At 38.0% G+C, this 20,063-nt stretch overlaps 2 protein-coding genes across 9 annotated transcripts in view; one reads left to right on the plus strand and one right to left on the minus strand.

Annotated features, from left to right (window-relative positions):
• Positions 1-20,063, minus strand: part of KIAA1143 (KIAA1143 ortholog) — a 259,367-nt gene that overhangs the window by 54,415 nt on the left and 184,889 nt on the right. For 2 of the 7 annotated variants that reach the window (XM_064444086.1, XM_064444085.1), the window contains exons 1-2: positions 8,659-8,830; positions 6,953-7,112 (exon numbers count right to left, since the gene is read on the minus strand). In XM_064444086.1, coding sequence (XP_064300156.1) covers positions 6,953-7,112; positions 8,659-8,766 — 268 coding nt within the window. In that variant the 5' untranslated portion in view covers positions 8,767-8,830. Of the gene's footprint in view, positions 1-6,952; positions 7,113-8,658; positions 8,834-20,063 lie in introns of those variants that run through there. The other 5 variants (XM_064444088.1, XM_064444083.1, XM_064444084.1 and 2 more) reach the window with 4 other exon arrangements.
• Positions 9,070-20,063, plus strand: part of KIF15 (kinesin family member 15) — a 43,108-nt gene continuing 32,114 nt past the window's right edge. Inside the window, exons 1-11 of one of the 2 annotated variants that reach the window (XM_064444065.1) lie at positions 9,070-9,150; positions 10,794-10,833; positions 11,984-12,167; positions 13,213-13,289; positions 14,401-14,438; positions 15,375-15,472; positions 15,856-16,035; positions 16,726-16,935; positions 17,042-17,167; positions 18,543-18,665; positions 19,408-19,531. In XM_064444065.1, the coding sequence (XP_064300135.1) occupies positions 9,132-9,150; positions 10,794-10,833; positions 11,984-12,167; positions 13,213-13,289; positions 14,401-14,438; positions 15,375-15,472; positions 15,856-16,035; positions 16,726-16,935; positions 17,042-17,167; positions 18,543-18,665; positions 19,408-19,531 (1,219 nt within the window). In that variant the 5' untranslated portion in view covers positions 9,070-9,131. The remainder of the gene's footprint in view (positions 9,151-10,793; positions 10,834-11,983; positions 12,168-13,212; positions 13,290-14,400; positions 14,439-15,374; positions 15,473-15,855; positions 16,036-16,725; positions 16,936-17,041; positions 17,168-18,542; positions 18,666-19,407; positions 19,532-20,063) is intronic. The other variant, XM_064444066.1, reaches the window with a different exon arrangement.

Here is a 20,063-nt window from a genome sequence, read left to right on the forward strand (position 1 = left end):
AGATCAGCAACACCTCTGATAGAACAGTCAGGAAAATGTATTTTTCTGGCCACAAAGTCTGTACAAATGAACATCTTTCATGCACACGCAGCTGCTCCACGGAAACCAGCCCTTGAGGACAGTTCTTCCTGCAATTCCTGTTAGAAATGGGTTTTAACTTAGAGAAGACTCTGAGCAGTAGAGCTTTTCCCACACAATCCAGCTGCATCCACTTACCTGAATGGACAGGACAACTTTATAGAATCCTCTAATTCCACTTCACTATTTGTAAAATCCATGAGAACAAATGCACTTATTTCAGAATTATGATACCTCTTTTAAAGAACAAAATGGTACCTATACCAGACAAAGCTTTTCTTCTAATACACCCTGTCCTGCTGAGACAGCTAAAAAGATTATATGGTCATAAACCTGCCTTTTATTATCACATAGGATTAAAGTTTTAGGGTTTCTTTGTATCTGCAAAATCACCAAACTATTGTAACTGACTAATTCTGCTCCTCTGCATATATTAGAGCAAATAACAATTTTAAAAATAAGAACAGTCCCTTCCAGGATTATCAGGCAGAGGAGGAAAGCTACTGCACAAGTAACAGCATCAAGGCCATATTTCGGGGGGGGGGGGGGGGGGGGGAGGGGCGAGGGGGAAGATGTAATTGTAAAGTCATGACAGACACAAAGGCTCACGCTGCAGTAGTTCGCAATTTTTAAAATGTATATGAGACAGGATGTTAAAGAACCATAGGTTCTGTGCAAGATATTTTTCCTGAAGTACTTTTGTGAAATTCATGATTCAACAGAAATTTCTATGTGCTTGACAAGATTAAGTGCTGTTTAATTATAACCAATAAATACCTTTTGTCTTTAGCGCAAATTCTTTCCTCAATGCATAAGCATTATGGCAGAAGACTTAATGTTTCAGTGTTATCATGCACAGCACTTGCTGAAATACTCTTCAGTGCATACTCCAAACAATACAACTATTAAATCTGGTGTCTTAAGGGTTGTATGGCACAAATTAAGACCATCAACCTCACTGGGAAACTTCATTTATAATTCCTTAAGTTTCACAGACCCTTTTTAAGAAGAAACCTAGCTTAAAAAACTAAGCACCCATTCTGCCAATAACTTCTACAGTACGCACGCAGAGTGTGCGTAGTTTATAAGAGCATACTACTATGCAGAAAATACCTAACCAAGTTTTGGGAAAATATTTCAGTACCGGTGTATTAGAAAAGCATTACAATTACAAGGAATTACCAGCAACATGATAAGCATACTTGCCAGTGGATTCATTATGAATTCTGCATGGAAAGCTTAGGTGTTTAGATGCTGTACATGGGATACAGAAGTTTATGAAGTGCCTATGGTAAATTCTGGCAGAGCAAAATAACTGTTCTGGAAAACATATCACACACAACTAATCAAAATGCACTACATACCATTTGTCTCCAAAGTTGGATGAGAAATTCAAAATATTTTTCCACATAACTGCCTCAATTTTGGGGCTGTGAAGTTAAATATAAAATAAATCCCCTTACTAATTGTTAGTTAACTAGAATATTTGTTGGGAAACCCAGATCTGCTAACTTAAACAAAATCCAAGGCACATGATACAAGCCAAATTCTGCAAAAAAAAAAAAAAACCATCTGTAAGAAAAACTTCACTTATAAGCAGACCCAACTGTCTATATACTGGAGCCAGTCAGCACAAAGACTGTATACAGTACTAGTACAGCTGTGGAAATAGGACTTCAAAGCAACCAGCTACTGCATAAGCATGAGGAGCATCAAAAAATCTCATTGGATACTCTTTGAAAGAGTGACTACTACATTTCTTAGAATGGTAAATTGAAAACCCAAACCCCTAAAAAACAAAAGCATATAAACAAAATAAATCTGATAAAAAACTATGTATTCACACTCCGTGTAAAAATGGAAGTCAGGATTTTCAGTTTGACCCCCAAGTCTCCTGCTACCTACGTTTTGAACTGCACAAAAACCATTTCATCTTGTCTCCCAGATGGAGAAACTGATAGGTATCTTTGCAATATGTATTTAAACTCTTAATAAGCAAAGTGCATAAACAGAGCAAAGCTCAAACACTCCACCAAAATTACAACTAGCTTAGCTCTGACCTCCAGGGCCTCAATACTATTTGCAGATCATTCTGCATCAAAGGAAAAGATTTTAAGCTCTTGGCCTGGTTAAACACTGTCAAAATTTCATTATATGCTCAAGGACATTCCTTTCAGCAGGAAGCCCAGGCCAGCTTCCGAGAACTATGATGTTCTTGACAGTGCTTGACAAAGAGTGAAGCAGATGAAGAAACACAGCAGGCCTGTCCTTACCTAAGCAACTTGTGGAAAGAGGGAGAACAGGAAGACTCTGCTTTTTGAAAGAACCTGATGTAGCAGCTCAAGAAATTTGTGTTGATTTGTTAAGACTGTCTTTTCTAGCTGGTAAAGCTTCACCTCATCCTTTCTCATTTTACCAGACTCTTATGTGTCATCCGTCTTTTCTGTTTTTATCAATCACCTCCAAAAATTGGCTTGTTTTAAGCAATGCAAAGAAGGGACTGAAGAAACAACCTAACTGCTGGTAGTTTTTAAAACAGAGCCCTGATAAAATACTGGATCAGTATTACAAATTATGGAAAAAGCAGGATTTCTGATAAACACACTGAAATGTGAAAAGTAAAATACAACCAACATAAAAGCATTACAGGAGAAATAACAAAAGCCACTTCTGGTAAGAGAGTCAAAAAACTACACTAGCAGTTCAAATTCTGACCGTTCTTAGCCATTGCTGCTTTTTAACCGGATCACAAACCTTTACACTGGTCAACTAAGAGGGGCACAATCAGATGCTGAGCTGAAAACTCACTTCACAAGTGACATCAATTTAAGAAGCAGAAATTTTTTTCTTCTAATTGTAAGTTATATATCATAGAAGAAGTAGAAATGAAGGTCTGAAAAAAACCACTGCTCTTCAGTTTACTGTATTTTTTTTTTATTTAGTAGTCATTTGTGTAGTTAGCAGCACCATTTTTCAGCAGTTTCTGTTCACATGGGTGAATGAGGCAACAACAGAAAACACAAACACCACTAAATTGGCAGGAGCAGCAAAAACAATATTTCAAGATATATGTCAATTCAATTTTTTCCCAAACTTTATCATTATGATAACCTGGCCAATTTCTTAATGGTTTCTAAGGTTAGAAGTTCAGGGCAGCCATTGCAGATGCTCCTTCTAGTGCTTTCTGGCCACCCATCTCTACACTTGCTCTTAGAAGCATTTACTACCGGAATTCTGCACACTGGTATCATGAAGATAAAAAGGCCAGTCTTGCTTAGATAGTCACTCTCAATTATTTATGAGGACACTTGGGAAAGTTTTTGTTACTTAAATACTGTAAAATTAGCTTTGATTGAGATTCCTGCTGTTCACAGGACAAAGAGCAGCATGAACTCTGTGATGTATATCTGATTTAACAGCTGCTTAAGCTAAGGAAAGAGCTCGGATACCCAAGACAGCATGGACTGTATCCTCCTTCCCTCTCCCCTCTCTTGTCTTCCCCCAACCCCTGCACATAGAATGAGACAAGAATAGTATTGGACTTTCAATGAGTAAGGACACCTTCTGCCAAATGTGGACATCTGCATGTATCAGAGTACCACAGAGGCCAGATGAACTAGAAAAGCAGTTGAAAAATCAATTCCATATACTATAATTAGTGCTGGGATAAAAGTATTTTGCAGTAATTGCCATCTTTTCTTCTTGTGCAAATTTAGTTTCTTGTAAAACCATTTTTCTTTGCCTTTGAACCAACAGTTTCTATTTATAAAATGATGCATAAAAATATTAAGCAAAATTACTGTTAATAAATTACTTCTTTTTAAAAAGCCTCTAAGTCAGTCTTACATGGAGAAAAGTATTTCAAGATGGAAGGTCGTTTTCTCACATAGGAAAGGTTCAGTCCTAAATAAAAACGTTCCCTTCGACTATACTTGAAAAGCCAACGTATGAGCTTCACTGAATTTTGTTCTGCCTTAGGACACAACTAAGTGCAGCTAGGACATTCATCAGCTGGCTTTGCCAAATTAATGCAAAAGCGTTACTCATCTGTTAAAGAAAATGCAAGTCACAGGAACTGCTGATGCCTGAAATAAAAAGTGTAGCCGTGTCAAACTGGTTATAGGAGAAAATACAGGAGAAGATGTAAACAAGATATGGAAAATCCTAGAGTAACTAGTCCCAAACAAAAGCCTGAAGACAAGGACCTTCAAATGAAGACAATCACTACAAATATAAAAGAGGAGAGGGCAGAACCTCAAAACTGAGTACCTTCCATGTTTCGAAAAAACTAAGTTTCTCTTCACAACAGATAGTTAGCAGCACATGACTTATGATCTATCAAAGTGCCTCAGCACTGATGCATGGTGGAAAGGAAAATTATCAATTGGAAAATTTACTCCTCTGCTACCTTTTCAGCTTCATGTAATTTCACTAATGATCTGATTTGGGGCTATATATAATGGTCTAGTACCCATTAAATTAATTTCATTTTCAACTCTGTGGTAAAAATCGAAGAACAAGAAATGTAATCAAATCATGCAGCATCAAACTTTCCTTATACTTCCCATTTTCAGAATTGACAATTATCCAAAAGAAGAAAAGAAATTGACGTGTTATTCAAAACTCTATTAAACTGGAAGTAACCAGCTGTCTAAATACCTGCCTCTGAGTAGAAATCAATTTAAATCTAGAGGTCAGAATGATAGTGCAAAAATGGACAAAGACTTAAAAAAGCCTTCAGCAAGCCGTAGCACAGTCATCCACACCTTATTAAAAATTTCACAGTGGGTACTCTCCATAGCAGAGGAACATAGTAGTGCTTACCCCTAAGCCAAAAAAAGAAAAAGGAGTCCAAGACCTCACATTAACAGCAAAGGCAGATGAACAACACAAGGATGTACAACACAGGGCAGCGGTCCCCCGAGCATAGTTGTTCAACACTCTTGCTGCCTACTACTGGTTTTTTTTCCCTCCAAACGCAAGTTATTACTGAAGGGCTAAAGGGGTAATAAACAGAGGTGCCAATGTCCCACAAGGACTCAATACTACCATGCTCACCACGTACAAGTATGTCTTAGGAATGTCTTTTTCCACCACAGAAGTTCAGTTACTCTGTTCAAATACATTTCCATTTCACACTGTGTATTCAACTTGGTAGCTCTTTTGGACTTCTTACACAGCATGGACTCCACCACAACAGATTCTCATGCACAACTGCTTCTTTTTGCCCAGCCTTACAAAATCATTTTTCCTCCTACTGTGATAATTCAAAATTCAAGTTGCTTATATGAAAAGGAAACCAATGCTTAGAAAGAATACTGTCATTTCTTTCCATAGGTTGAAATTTCTCCCAATACTAGGAGGGTGATCCCACTTTTGAAAAGAAATCATGTGACATCTTCTCAAACTCCAACACCAAGCACATGCATTACACTTCAATAATAAGAGATCAGGAAGTAAGCCGGAAGCTGAACACATTTTCTCAGAGGACTTCAAATTATATAAACACAGCCCTCAGTCCACTACCTGGTTACACCTTACATATACATACCTACCTGCAGAAACAAACCAGACAGTAAGCTAACCTATATTATAAAAATCAAGAATTTTTCATCTGCTTTTCAAAAACATAAAATTCTTAGTGTATTTTCTCCCACTAATGCTATTTGACTTCTCTATTTATACATTTCTACCATTTAAATTTTAGCACATGCCTCCTACATAGCAACAGCGCAGACCTGAATTTTCGAATCCAAATGGCAGAAAAAGACAGAAACTGAGGATGTCATATTGATAGCTGTGTGCTAGCCTCTCAGTCTGCTCTAAACTCTATTTACAGCCTTTGTAAATAGTCACAATAGCTAACTGAGGAAAAAGTCCACAGCTTCTATGAATCACCGTTCTATTTTATACTTAGGAGGTTCCAGTTCTGTACTCTTACTTATCAAGACATTTTCACTAGAGACAGTAATACCTACCTTTAATCTGTCATGTCTTCTGTCAGCAAAAAAGAAAAATAAAGCTACATTTCATCACACCCTGTGTGATGATGGAAGTTTTTTGACTCTCAAAGCATTTATGCAAACCATATCTGAATGATGAATACTGACAGAATTTCTTAACGTAACTGTATTCACCAGCTACAGTTTCATGTCTTTATTGTCTTAACTGCAGCAACCTCTCCCACACCTCTTCCATCTTTCCATTCTTGAAAAGCCTGTTCAATAACTTAGATAAAGCTTTCTAATTCTTTGTAGCCTTGCTGTTTGTTGGCACTATTGTATCATCTGTTATTTTCAACTAACCCATTAATCTTGCTTAACATATTTGCAAGTCACAACACACATTGGGGAAGATTTTAAGCAAGTAATAACATGAACCAGTCCGTTAAGTGAACATATTACTGAGCTTACACACCTGCCATTCCTTCTACTGAAGCACTAACCTGAGTTTCCTCCTTCCACCCACTCTCTTTCATGAACTCATACGATTACCTTTAAGATATCCACTCCACTGTCAAATATGGCTGAACTAATTAATGAGTTCAGAAATTATCACAGGTGATGTCAAAAGACTGTGTACTAGGACAATGACACACCATAACAAAACAAAACAACAAAAAAAGAAAAAATATTTAAGGTGGTGTTTGGAGGCAGGACGATGCACAATCATGAAGCACAGAACTGCCAGACAGCTTGGATATGTACTCAGCAACTTCAGATTAGGAAACACAAGACTAAATTGTTTATCTGAAAAATTCAAAACAACTAATCAAAGGTGGTATATTAAATGGTAAAAAACTGGGCAAATATCAAGCTCCCTTTTATGGGTTCTCTGACTATATAAAGCAAGAAATTAGTATTTTGAAATTCACCTGATTCATTTGACTTTAAGGCCTCTTTGATTTGCTGTTTAATTTTCATTGCTTCTTCAGCAGTCAAGTCCCCTTTTTTCAGTGTTACCACCTGAGGCTGCTCATCCTCCTTGTCACTGCCGTTCTCACTATCATCATCTGCAAGCGGAAGCTGCTCTTTCTAGACAGGAGAGAAATAAAAGCAATTCTGATCACCATATTAAATCACAACAGCTAAGGGTGGGCTAGTACTCTTGTTTCACTTTTGCTGTAACGTTAGCGATGAGACATGGCACAGCTGCCAGCGCCAGGCCCTCCGAACACACTTTGTCCAAATGGCACTCCAATTCTATCACGGAGACATAGCAGCCCCTAGAAAAAAACAGTATGGGCTCTTTCAATTAAAGACCAAAGCAGTAGGAACTTGTAAGGTAAGAAATTAATTCCTTTCGTTTGTTATCTTTACTGTACAAGCACTGCCTGTGATGCAACACTAAGAAAATCTTAAATGTGCGAGTCCAAATCTGAATCTTCTATGATGTACTCAAAACAATGCGAAGAGAAGTCCATGGTGGCCTTGTTATTAAAGCTGCCTAACCAAATCACTGTAAGCATTATTGACACAAGAAGACCATGTCCCTGTTTCCACTCTCTCAAACTTGTGCTCTGAGATGGAAGAATCATTTGGAATAACATTTTACATAAACTTGATGGCATGGAAACTTCAGTGAAACAACATAAAGTTTGGCAATATTATAGGAACTGAAAACTTCCATCTTATAAGAAGTATAGATAGCATTACCATGATCTACTGAAGTTACCAAGAGACAGACAAAATGCAACCTTCCTCAGGAAGTGAAATAGTTCATACGAAGTTTACTAAAGGCATACTTTTATCTCAAATTCCAGGTCATCACAAATAATGACAGGCCTCTTTCTTAATACACCTTCTAAAAACCTTACAAATAGCAGGAAACACATGCAAAAGCACACTGGAAACAAAGAAGAAAAAAAAAAAAAAGAACGCCCTCAGAAAAGGCTCCCTTTTAACAAGCTGGCTCAAGCCCTACTGCCCCTGCCCCGACTTCCTGGCCATCATACTGGAGTTTGTGTCTACTGACCTCATGTTAAGATGATGTTAACCCCTTTCCAATACATTTTTTACCATACTCTTAAAAAAATTTTTTTTTTCTTTTCTTGCCCGGGCTTTTTAAGTCCAGTTAAACTTGGAACATCATCACAGACCACTTGGGCGCTGACAGGTCGGCACTGGCTTGCTCTAAAAAGCCGATTTCTTCCGGCTTTTGCTCTGCAAAGGGCACCATAAACACCAGGCTACTATGATTAAAAACAGCAAGGGGGAGGGGCACTAAATTTTTTTTGCTGTTGTTGTTTTGAATCTCCAACACAGAAGAAAAAACAAGTTACAAAGCCAGTTCCAGTTAACTTTAAGCAGGTAAACTACAGTTACCGCTCGGCCTACGGGGCAAAGCCTGGAACTGCTGCTTCCCCATTGCCTGCAGCGGGGCTTCGCCTCCACCTTCGCTGTAGGCCCCCGGGGTGGGGGGGAGAGCATCGTGGCAGAGGAAGCCCACGGAGCGGCGGTCGGCTGCAGGAAGGGAAGCAGGGCCCCGCCACAAGCCTTCCCCCCCACTCCCCCGACACACACGGGAAGAGGCCGGCGGCGGGGAGGGCCGTGCTGCCCGAGCACGGGGCCAGGCCGTTACCTTGGTTTCCACCGTGGGCCCCTCCCGATACCCGACCTGCCGCTTGAAGCGGCTGAGAAAGGCGGGCTCGGCCGGCCGCACGTAGGAGACCTGGTTCCGTTTGCTCATGGCCGCTGCACACCGTGCTGCCGCCGCCGCCACTTCCCCCCCGCCCGGCCCCGGCCTCCCTCCCACCGCGCGCTTCTGGGCCGAGCAAGCGCGAGAGGACGGTAGCCCTAGCGGGACACGAGTCACACACCACCTCCCTTCCGTACCCCTCCCCATCACGTGAAGGGGGCGAAGGCTCTGTCAGCCAATAGCAGGAGAGAAACCGGAACCGGGAAGGAGGCCATAGAGCGAAATGGCCGCTCCCACTCTGGCTTCGGGGAGGGGGCGGGGCTATGCCGCCTGCGGCTCTTAGCGCCAAATTCAAACGTTCCGCCATTTTGGAGAGGTGGCCGGTGGGCGGGGAGGTGCTGGGGCCGGCGGGGATTATGGCTCCCGGTGTGAGAGGTGAGCGGGATGGGGCGGCCCAGAGGGGGATGAGAGATATTCCCCCTCGGAGCAGGCGGGGACCGGGGCGGCTCGGTGAGGGAGGCCGCGCAGCACGCAGTGCCCCTGGCCGGGCGAGGGGCGGCTCTGCCCTTTGGGGCTGGCCGTCCCCGATGGGGACATTGCACAGCTGTAAGAACAAACCGGGCCCGGTAGAGGTACGGCCGGGTTGGCTGGGCTCGGTGCCCGGGCGGGAGGGGTCGGTGTCCGGGGCTGCGGCCTCGGAGTGCTCGCAGGGCAGCCGCGCTGCCCCCAGTGGTGCCGGGGAAGGGCGGTGGGGCTGGAGGAGCCGGGTGGCCCCTAGTGCTTCCAGAAGCACTTCTGACACCCGTATCCCCAAGGGCTTCCCGTGCTTGATAACGTGTGAACAGGCCTGCCAAGCGGGAAGGCTTTACAAACCCTGCTGCTCTCAGCCGTCCCGCGCTCACCAGTTAGTCTTCTGCAATTTTATCAAGTTTTAATTAGCTGTGATGTTTGTAACTAGTCTCTTAGAAACGTTCAAGTAAGAGCAGTGCTTTAAAATGGGAGCTAAGAATGATTAGCTGAGAGTCGGTCATTTCCCAAGGTACCGGTTGCACAAGTATCTATCAGTCTGGTTTCAGTTTTAAAATGCACAGCTTTTGTTGCCCCAGCCAGTTTTGATAGCATTTGAAGAATAAATAACCGAATTAGAAGTTAGCACATCTCTCAGATGTTGTTGTGTGAATCAAAGCAGGTAGGCTTGCACAGCAGCAGCAAGATATTTATGTAGCATGAGCGTTAATGAGAAGGTTAGTGCCTTTGCACATCATTATTAATCCTACTTTTAAAGGGAACCCCCTACAATAGCACCTGTGCAGTTTTAGAGACTTTATAAGGGCTTTATTGTTGTAATATTTTGGTAAATCATCTTTCACTATAATTTCATTTGCTTTTAAGTTGTATTCTGTTATTCTAGTTAATGTTTTGACTAACCTGTGTGAAATAACTTCATGTCAGATTCACCCTTAAGCAAAAAAATAAGTCACTGCATCTACCTGTGGGGTAATACGTGCCGCCTTCTTGAGATGTGAAGCTGTGCAAAATGATGCTCGTACGTGTAGGAGAGCTTTATGCATTACAGAGTGCTCAGTAATACTTTATAAAAGTGAATGTAATATAGCTACTCTGTTTTGCAGGTTTAGGAAACTGAGTCTTTGCAGTCACGTCAGTAAAATTATTTCATTCATTATTGTTGTTTTATGTGCAGTGAGTTAGCAATTTTAAAAATATGAGAATATATAATACTATTAACATATATGCTCCTAATTCTCCAAAACATTTGCAAAATCTTATATACCTTAATTTAAGAGAATACTCATTGCACATATGTTTACAAGCGTCTGCACGCTCACATATCAGGACTGGAGTTTCCTCTACCTTTGCAAGAAGCTGCAAACTTTCTGTCAAAGGAAGATAGTTACTAAATACTCTTGTGCTGTTCTGATTCATGCATGAAATGGATATTTATAAGGCTCTCCACTTATCTCCTCCAGTACTGCTTACAGTATTTTCTATTTAAATGGGGGGGTTTGAGCAATAATTTTATCTTGTTTAATTTTTTTGTGTGTATTTCTCTTTTATAGGAGATTTGCGGGAGACTGCATTACCTTTGAACTCACCTAGGTAAAGTAGTATTGGTCCGTTCCTGTATATGAATAATCACATTGTACAAAAAGTAGTACTACTTTGCAAAGGAATTTAAAGTTTGTTGGATTTTTGTGTTGTTTTTTTTTTTTAATATTCTCCTGCATGAGATTGTTGCCTTTCTCGCCTCACTTCCTTACAGGCTTAAAAAAAAGTTCTCTTAATAAAAGTATTTTTCTGAGGCATTGGATTCCTCTTGGAATGCTGCCATGCAATAAATTTTCATTGGTCCACAAACTTTGCAGCTGAACTTTAGAATTTCTTTGAAGTGATATTCCACAGGGAGCCTCAATTCTGTGAGGAAGTCTTAAGCTAAACCAAAAAGCCCTTCAAATATAAACAGTTGCTGCCACAACTCAGAATAATATTATCTAATGAAAAAACAGTTATAACACCCTTGTGCAATAACTGCCTTTTGGGAAAGAATGAACTAAAGTAAATCCAAGTTTGCTGCCACTTCACGTAAGAATTTAATTCTTCAATATTATATTGGTATTTGTGCCAGAACTCCTCAAAGCTTTAATATAATAGCCATGCACAGTTCAAATCAAGCTAAATTTACTGGTGCATCCACTTATAAATGTGATAAAATAGATTAGGGAGCTTTTAGGTGTAGGCATTGCTATACTTTATTGGACTCCTGGATCAAGAATTGATTGTTCTTTCCATTCTCGCAAGCAGCAAAGAAAAATGCTAGTAACTTTGTTGCTGGAATGTAGCATCATCACCTCCATTTGTAAAGATTTGTATAACTTCCAGTAGTAAGGAGGATGCTTGAAGCCCATAGTCTTAGCAGCTACTGAAGTCTTTATTATAACATATACATAAACATTACATATAATGGTTTTATGTCTCTCAAGTTCATGGTGAAATGTGTTCTTTTAGAGCTGAAGTTACATGCAACAGCAATAAAATCCACTAACTTCATGATCTTTGTTTTTAAATCCGCCACGTTGTCTTTAATAAATCTTTGACTTGTAATGAGTTGATGTGCATGGCTAGAAGCAGTATATTTTCAGGAGAAACCTTTGGATGACTTCACATGCTTGATCTGATTTTTATGATGTAATTTTATCAAACAGCTGATAGATCTACTTCAAAGTAACCTAATGCATAATTATTCATTTAGTGTTGAAGGTGACGCTATCAAAGTTTATGTAAGGGTACGTCCCCCTTCAGAGGGAACTGTGTTAACTGATGGAGATCAAGGCTTGTGTTTATCTGTTCTTTCATCAAATACCATCCGTCTGCATTCGAAGCCTGAGCCAAAGATCTTCACTTTTGATTACGTTGCAAATATGGAAACAACACAGGTAATAACTTCCAGAATCTGATGACAGCATTGCAGTTTTTCCCCCAAATTATGGCAACTGCTACACTAAACCTTTCTAAAGCTGTAATGTCGTCTTTTGCAGTGGTCAGACTGGTACTATGTAGTTATAGTACAGAAATGTTGCGCTGAATTCTGCTGTTTAGTAGTCTTAATGTATTTTTTAACTGTTAATTTCTTTAATTAAATTTTGCATTTAAACTGAAATTTCTATTTGTAAATGTTACAGTAACACTGTACACAGAAAATAAAATCCCCTGTTGAGACAAACATAAAATAGCTGGCAGTCAGTAGCTGATATTAAGGGTGTGATTTATACATTAGGAACTTAAATGTTTATATTAGTTATTTCCTTCTTAAATATTTGCCTTTTAAACAGGTGCATTGTTCATCTGGGACAGGTAATACTAGAAGGAAGATCCTTCAATTTAATTTTTATAATATTGTGTTTGAAATTCTGAACATAATTTTAATTCCTCTAAGACTTCAATTCCATTTAATTTCTGTTTAAAAAACCAAAAACCCCCAAAACCCCTCACCCACTGTGGGCAGTTATTTGTAGCTAGGCTATTCTTGCAGGTCTAAGAGAAATATGTGAAAATAGATGAGGCTAACAGCTGTGCAGATTTGTTGAATATACCTTTGTGCAGTGGCAAATGTTGAAAATTAACTAGATTTGAGTGTCATAGGTTCAATGTTGACCTACTGATGGTATAAACCTCATAACCTAATCAAAAACACTGGGCCAAAATTAATATAATATATATGTGAAAGCTGTTACTATGATGCTGAGTTTTATTATTTTTCTTTTAGCTATCAATAAAGTAAAATTTTTTCAGAGGGAGTCATTTATGTCACAAAGACTTAGGATGTATTGTTTTGTTGTGAGAACTCCAGGGATCATGATACATGTCTAATTTTAAGGAATGCTTCTGTTTTATACATTATAAAGTTATGGCATAGAAAACACTGATAGAAGAGACATTAAATGACCGTTGCCAAGTGTCTTCTCTTTCCCTTGTCCCCAGGAGTCAGTGTTCTCAAGTGTGGCCAAAAAGATTGTTGAATCTTGTATGAATGGCTACAATGGAACCATCTTTGCATAGTAAGTCATTTAATGCTATTTCATAGCAGTTGCAAAATTTGAGGAGACTGTTAATGAATAGTTGTGGTTTTAAGTGCCAGAGCCTGCTTAATGTTAGAGTAAACTTTGAAAGTGTTTCCTTAGTGCAGCACAACATGAGGAATGGTACTGCAATATTGAAAAGAACTTCTTACTCTCCTTTCAGAGCAATGTATTTATAGGTGTTATGCTTCTAAATACTTCTGTCTGATAATGCAGATTGTAAACTCATTTCCATTTTATTATTGTTTGTCTAAAAACTTAGGAGTTTTATTATTTAGTTGTTTTCAGTCTGTCCCTAGTAAAATGGACGGAAAATAGCTTTACCTTGGTATTTGGCCAGCTCAACTCTTCAGTGAGTCTTAGCTGCCTGTGGGAAAACTCATGAATGATAATTTTAACTTTCAAAACATTTTCAAGGTAGAAATATATCCATGACTAGTAGCATGAATAGCATTATATTAACTCAATATTTTTTCATTTTGAAAACTGTGTAAGCGCTTTGGTCAAAAATGCTAACTCAAAGGACTGATCTAATCAAAACCTTACTGGGTTTTTAGCCTAGCACAGCATTTGCAAAACTGAAGTGAAGACTACTTTGTCACAATATAAAAACGTGGAAAAATTAAGTGAAATTGCCTTGAAGTTTCTCTAGCGTGATTAATAACTATGGTGGAAAAAAAAAAGATATATTCAACTTAAAAGTATCTTTCTTGGTTTGGGTTTATGCATACTGTTGAGTGACATAAAACTCAATAGATTGACCCAAAAATTAGTTTAATGTATATATTTGAAAGCCTTCATTTTAATGCTGAGTTCCACTATTTCCCTTTCCAACAGAAATAAGGAAGAAAATGGTGGGTGGTGGGGGAAAGAAAAGGTGATACATCTAACAGAATTTCATGGTCAAATTAGTTGTTCTCTTTTTATACCTTTTTAGCTGACTGATTTCTCAGCTTGCCTGTCTCTTTTTATCTTCAGTTTAGAAAATTTTTTTTGTTTTATTTTAAGCTGTGAGTTCTCCTTAAAAGATGCAGATCAATAAAACTCTATTCTGGTTCTGAATTTATCTGACCTTTTTTTTTTTTGTTAGTGGCCAGACTGGGTCAGGAAAAACCTTTACTATGATGGGTAAGTGGATGAGAGAGTGGTTTCTTAATGTATTTTTTTTGTCTTGAGTTAAAACATTGTCCTGCTTAAACACCAGAGATGACTTAGATTTTTGTCGTCTTGCAGGTAACTTTAAGGCTTAAGATATGGTGTAGTGCTCAGTGCAGTTGTTCTTGCTTTATATCAAGAAGAGTGAAGTATAGGTACTCTTTATCTATGTTTTTTGAAGATGTAGATTTGTTTTCTGTTTTTAACAGAAGCTTTTCAGTTAAATCAAGCACTCTTAGTAAATTTTCTCAAAAATTAGTATTCTACTGGTTTCCCTGTTTGGCTGATATCCCTTGCATGTGTAGAAAAATATTCTAGTATGCAAGGGTCTTCCATATTAAGGTATGGTGGGATTTTTAAAATAACTGCTTCCTACCCCACTAGGAATTCAAGGCCTCTCTGTATATGAAGAGATCCCTTGTAACCTTGTTCTTTTTCAGTGGTGATTTTAAATGCATTAATATTGTACTTGATTATAGAAAGTTACTGAAATAACCAAAACCAGTTTGGCCGACATGTTTTCAAGGACTACATAGAAATGAACTAAACATGGGGACAAATCTACCCCATCCTTGTGGTTCTTCAAATCACGGTTAAGGTAGCTGTATTGATGTACTTGCACATCCGTATATGTTTTCTATGGAAGTCCAAGTCGTTGATACTGTTTTAGAATTAGGTAACCTATGGATGGGTAAAATAAACTTTCACAAGCATTTTTAAAACGACATATAAATCTGATTATGGAATATTATCTTAGATCTTGAAAGTGAATTTTATTGCATGTCTTCTGTGGTTTTGCCATAAACTGGATAAAGCCTGGTTGCTGAAGTCTTCTATAATGACATTTTGAAAAGATCAACCATTATTCTTGAGTGGTACTAACTAATTTTAATAAAAAAATCTCTTTAGGGCCATCTGATTCTGATAACTTCACTCACAGTCTGAGAGGTGTAATTCCACGGAGCTTTGAATACTTATTTTTTCTAATTGAACGTGAAAAAGAAAAGGTAAATCTATTTTATACTTATTATTGCAATGAAAGTAATGCCTCGCATTAAAGATGAGCTAAGGCTGTTTGGTAAGCCCAGTGTGTAGCAGTTAAGTTTTCAGGATTATTGCTGTCTTGCATCAAATTTATTAATGAGAAACACTTCTGTCTAGTACTCTACCAAATTAGAGTACATTTTCTTCAGACACAAGTGTGCTTATATTTTGAGCCTAAAAATGCATCTTGGTTTCTGGGTGTCATCTGGGTATCAGAAATGCATAATATGCATAATATATATGCAAACTAGTAGCTTCAGATATGCACAAAAAGATACTCACTGTCATATAGTGCAAGACATAATAAAACCAATATGTTTAAAGTGTAAATTACTGTGTTTTTCAGGCTGGCAGTGGAAAGAGTTTTCTCTGCAAATGCTCATTTATTGAAATCTACAATGAGCAGATATTTGACTTGCTAGATTCTGCTTCAGCTGGACTCTTTCTCAGAGAACATATCAAGAAGGGAGTCTTTGTTGATGGTGCCGTTGAACAGGTGTTGTCATCTGCTGCTGAAGCATACCAGGTATTTTTTGTCACTTTTTAGTGTTTGGATTATTTATCTTGATGCATATTTGGTAAATATTCCTCTTTGATTAAAGCACACAGTTTTTTTGCATGGTATCTGTACACCTTCTTCCCCTATCTCCATCCTCCAAAAAAACAGTGTAAAAAGCTGTTTCTAGGCAATGCTTCCTGACTATCCCACACATGTAAGAAATCATATAATTCTGGAGTTTGGAATATATGAATTGCAATTGCAGTAATCCTCCTCTAATTCTTGCCCTACACATCTCTGAAATAACAACAGAAAACTTACATGTCCTGCTAATTATGTGCTGTGTGTTCCAGAAATTGTCAGGTTTATTTCTCCATGAATGAGACACCTACACATAGTACTACTGTGACTTTAATTTTTTTTTCTTGTGTACTGCTAACATATACCAGTGTTGTGTATGTTATGCTTTCAAATGGCAATGGCACTCTTGGAGGAAAGAAGTTAATATTATAATTAGTGGTTTTATTAAGCTGGACTGTAGCTATATTTTTGCACTTCCAAAATACTTCTATTGGAAAAAAAAAAGTTTAAAAAGTCCTTGAGATTTTTAAAAGCTGTCACACTGAAATATGCTTCCTAATGTTTATGTCACCTGTATGTAAATACTGGATACAGTCTGAGATACTTGATATTATTTGACATCTTTTTCATGCTTAGGTATTAACTATGGGCTGGAGAAACCGTCGTGTAGCATCAACCTCAATGAACAGAGAATCCTCACGATCACATGCAGTTTTCACTATCACAGTGGAATCCATGGAGAAAAACAATGATGTTGTTAACATTCGGTCTTCCCTGCTCAACCTGGTAGACTTGGCAGGATCTGAGAGACAGAAAGACACCCATACAGAAGGACTGAGGTTGAAGGTTAGTTCTGTAATATCTGTGGGATCTTTCTTCTTTCAGATCCACTGCCCTGTTCCATCCATCAAATCTGTTCACTTTTGTTGCCTTGTCTTTTTTTTTTTTTTAGGAAGCAGGTAACATAAATCGATCACTAAGCTGCCTGGGCCAAGTAATCACAGCACTTGTTGATGTGGGTAATGGAAAACAGAGACACATTTGTTACCGGGATTCCAAGCTCACTTTTTTGTTACGGGTATATATCCTCTGGAGTTCATATGCTACTTGGGGTGTGGAAAAAATATGTTTCGGTTGGGTTGTTGGTTTTTTTACTCTAAAAAGGTGAACTTGAGAGCATTTAAAAACTTGTTTCAATATTGGGCAAGTAGAAGAAAGCCTGGAAAATATCTCTTTACCTAAACAGACTTATAGTCGATTTATTGCTGTTAACTGAAGACAAATTTATTTATGCATATAACTTCCTTTTACATATTTGCAAGTTTTCATCCCTATAATTTGGGAAGTACTGTGTAACACTATGTAATACTTACACATGTTGAAACATTTGACAGGATTTTCAGAATTAGTCTATGTGTGCTAAGTGTTGGTATGATTTAGGAATTAGGTAAATTCGCAGTTTCCTACAGGAGAGCTTATGGGCTCTTTTCAAGATGAACAGAAAACAAAGATGGAAGCAGCCAAAGATTTGTTGTATGCACTTGTGGAAATTCTGTGAACAGTAACAAATAATATCTGTAATATATTTTTATATTATAATATAGTACTTGTAACACAAACACTATATTATGTACAACATGGTATTGTTGTGATCACAGCAAAATTTCCCAATCGTTCCATCCCTGTTCTATGTAGATCTTAAGAATCATGAGCCTCTGAAGGATTCTGTTCTTCCAAGGCAACCCAAAATACATAGAAATTGGAAGAGAATTGCAACTATATGAGCTGTTACTTTCTTAAGTGGTTATATTTTTAGGTGGTTGTACTGCAAAGAAGTCCACAAACGTGACCTTTTCTATTAGACAGAGAATGCCATTGAGGCTTGTGGGCGATGTTGTGGTACTAGGCTTTTAGCATCTTAGGTAAAACTGTTGCTTTCTCCAGAGACTTGAGAGCTACTTGTCTAATGGCACAGAGGTATTTGAAGACATGCATTTAAAAGGGAGAGGTTTCTCTTACATCCTTGGTCAAGAATCTGTTGTTTTGTGATTTTGTTTGTTTGTTTGGCAATTGCCACCAGAAGATCAGTTGGAACAATCAAGAGGCTGATGTTCAAAACAGTGTGAATACCAATCTGCTAATGACCAAAATGAAAGTGAAATATCTACTTTATTCCCTGAATTTTTTCTTTTTTTTCTTCTCTCTGTTGTTCAGGTGTAACAAATATCTCAAATTGTTGATTAGTAACATAGAATCAGGGTTTTGAAAAGCCAGATAAAGTCTTCGTTTACAGTCACATCCTTTATACCCATGTTTGAAATAGAATTCAGAAACTTAAGTAGCATGGAGATTTGTTAAACCCCTTCTGCAGTTTGTTTGAAGGGATACACAGTATATCTTAGGGGTTGGCTTCAAAACATGCAAATAAAACTAACTTCTGTGTTTTTAAATAGGATTCTCTTGGTGGTAATGCGAAAACATGTATAATTGCAAATGTTCATCCAGGATCCAGGTGTTTTGGTGAAACACTGTCTACTCTTAATTTTGCTCAGCGAGCAAAGTTGATCAAAAACAAGGTAAGAGAGGTACTCAGTGTCTTTATTGTTGCAAGAAATGATTTCTTGTCATTTAAACCACACATCTGCAAACAGGATAGCATCATTGCAGTTGACTGAAATAATTGAAATACTCTTGTGCTTTCACTAATTTAAGTGAATATAACTTATTTTAAAATCCTGAATTTGCTTTCCTAAATGTTTACAACATGATTTTTGAAAAGGATTAGTTTGCTTTTCATTATGAATAGAGAATCTAACAGTCGGGGACTAGTTAATGGCTGATAATAGTGTGTGTTCATTGCTTGTTCCCTGAGGGCTTCATTGGATAAAGTAAGTAAATCTGCGCTAGAAATTAAAATTGTCATTATAAAAGGTTAGATTGAATGGTATTTCAGTGCATCTAGTTTTTATATGTGTTAATTCCTAAAACATAATGTCTCATGAGTGGGTTTTAAAAGTATGTTGCTATCTGGCTAGAAACTACTGCCTTTGACAAATACTGCTTAGCTTTGTTGGTCAAAAAGCTCCAGAGAAAATTCCACAGAAAAGGTTAAAATTTTTAACTGATGTTTTTAGCTAAAGTACAGCTTACTGGTTTCTCAGTAAATTGAATGTTGCTCTTCCTCTCCTAAGATGGAAAACTTCTTAGTAGTAGTTTTGTTGCTTTGCAGTCTTTGACTTTTCTTTTTTCCTATAAAATATAAGATTACTTTTTTTATTTGTACCTCTTCCTAATTTTCTCTTAACATATTTATGAAAGGCTGTGGTGAATGAAGACACACAAGGGAATGTGAGCCAACTGCAAGCTGAGGTCAAGAAGCTGAAAGAGCAGCTTGCACACCTTACTTCAGTGCCGTCTATGCATGATATTTCTGTATCAGAGGGTAAGAGTTGGAAGTGAAGGAGAAAGAATTTGCTACTTCTTTAGCCTAGAGTGTTGGAGCCTTATATAATTCATTAAGTTTCTGAACAATTAATATTTTTGTAGGGACTGACCTACAGAGGTTGCCTTTGTCTTATGGATCCCATTGCCTGTATTTGTATCTAATATTTTGCAGAAATTGTGATTTTTATTTTCTTCCTCTTGTCAGTTTGTGTACAGGGCTATGTTTCTTTTGTAGAATATGTAGAATACACTTCCAGTGTCTAAAAGGTATGCTGCCTATTCCTTTAAGAAACCAAAAGTTTATGTGTGATTGCTTGTACTTTTAGGTTGGAGAGAGGGCATTAACGTGTTGATAATGCCAATTGAATCTGCATTCTTTTTAAGCTCGGGACTGGATTTCCCTCCCCCCCCCTTCCCTTTTTGCCCCTTCAGGAAGATTCTAAGAAGAATGTTTATCTTTTGATAAAAGACCTGTTTCCATGTAAGATGGTAAAGGGGCTTTTATCAATATGTAACCTTTTTCTTCCAGT

The sequence above is a fragment of the Phalacrocorax carbo genome, chromosome 2, assembly GCF_963921805.1.
Source record: "Phalacrocorax carbo chromosome 2, bPhaCar2.1, whole genome shotgun sequence".
Taxonomy (NCBI): domain Eukaryota; kingdom Metazoa; phylum Chordata; class Aves; order Suliformes; family Phalacrocoracidae; genus Phalacrocorax; species Phalacrocorax carbo.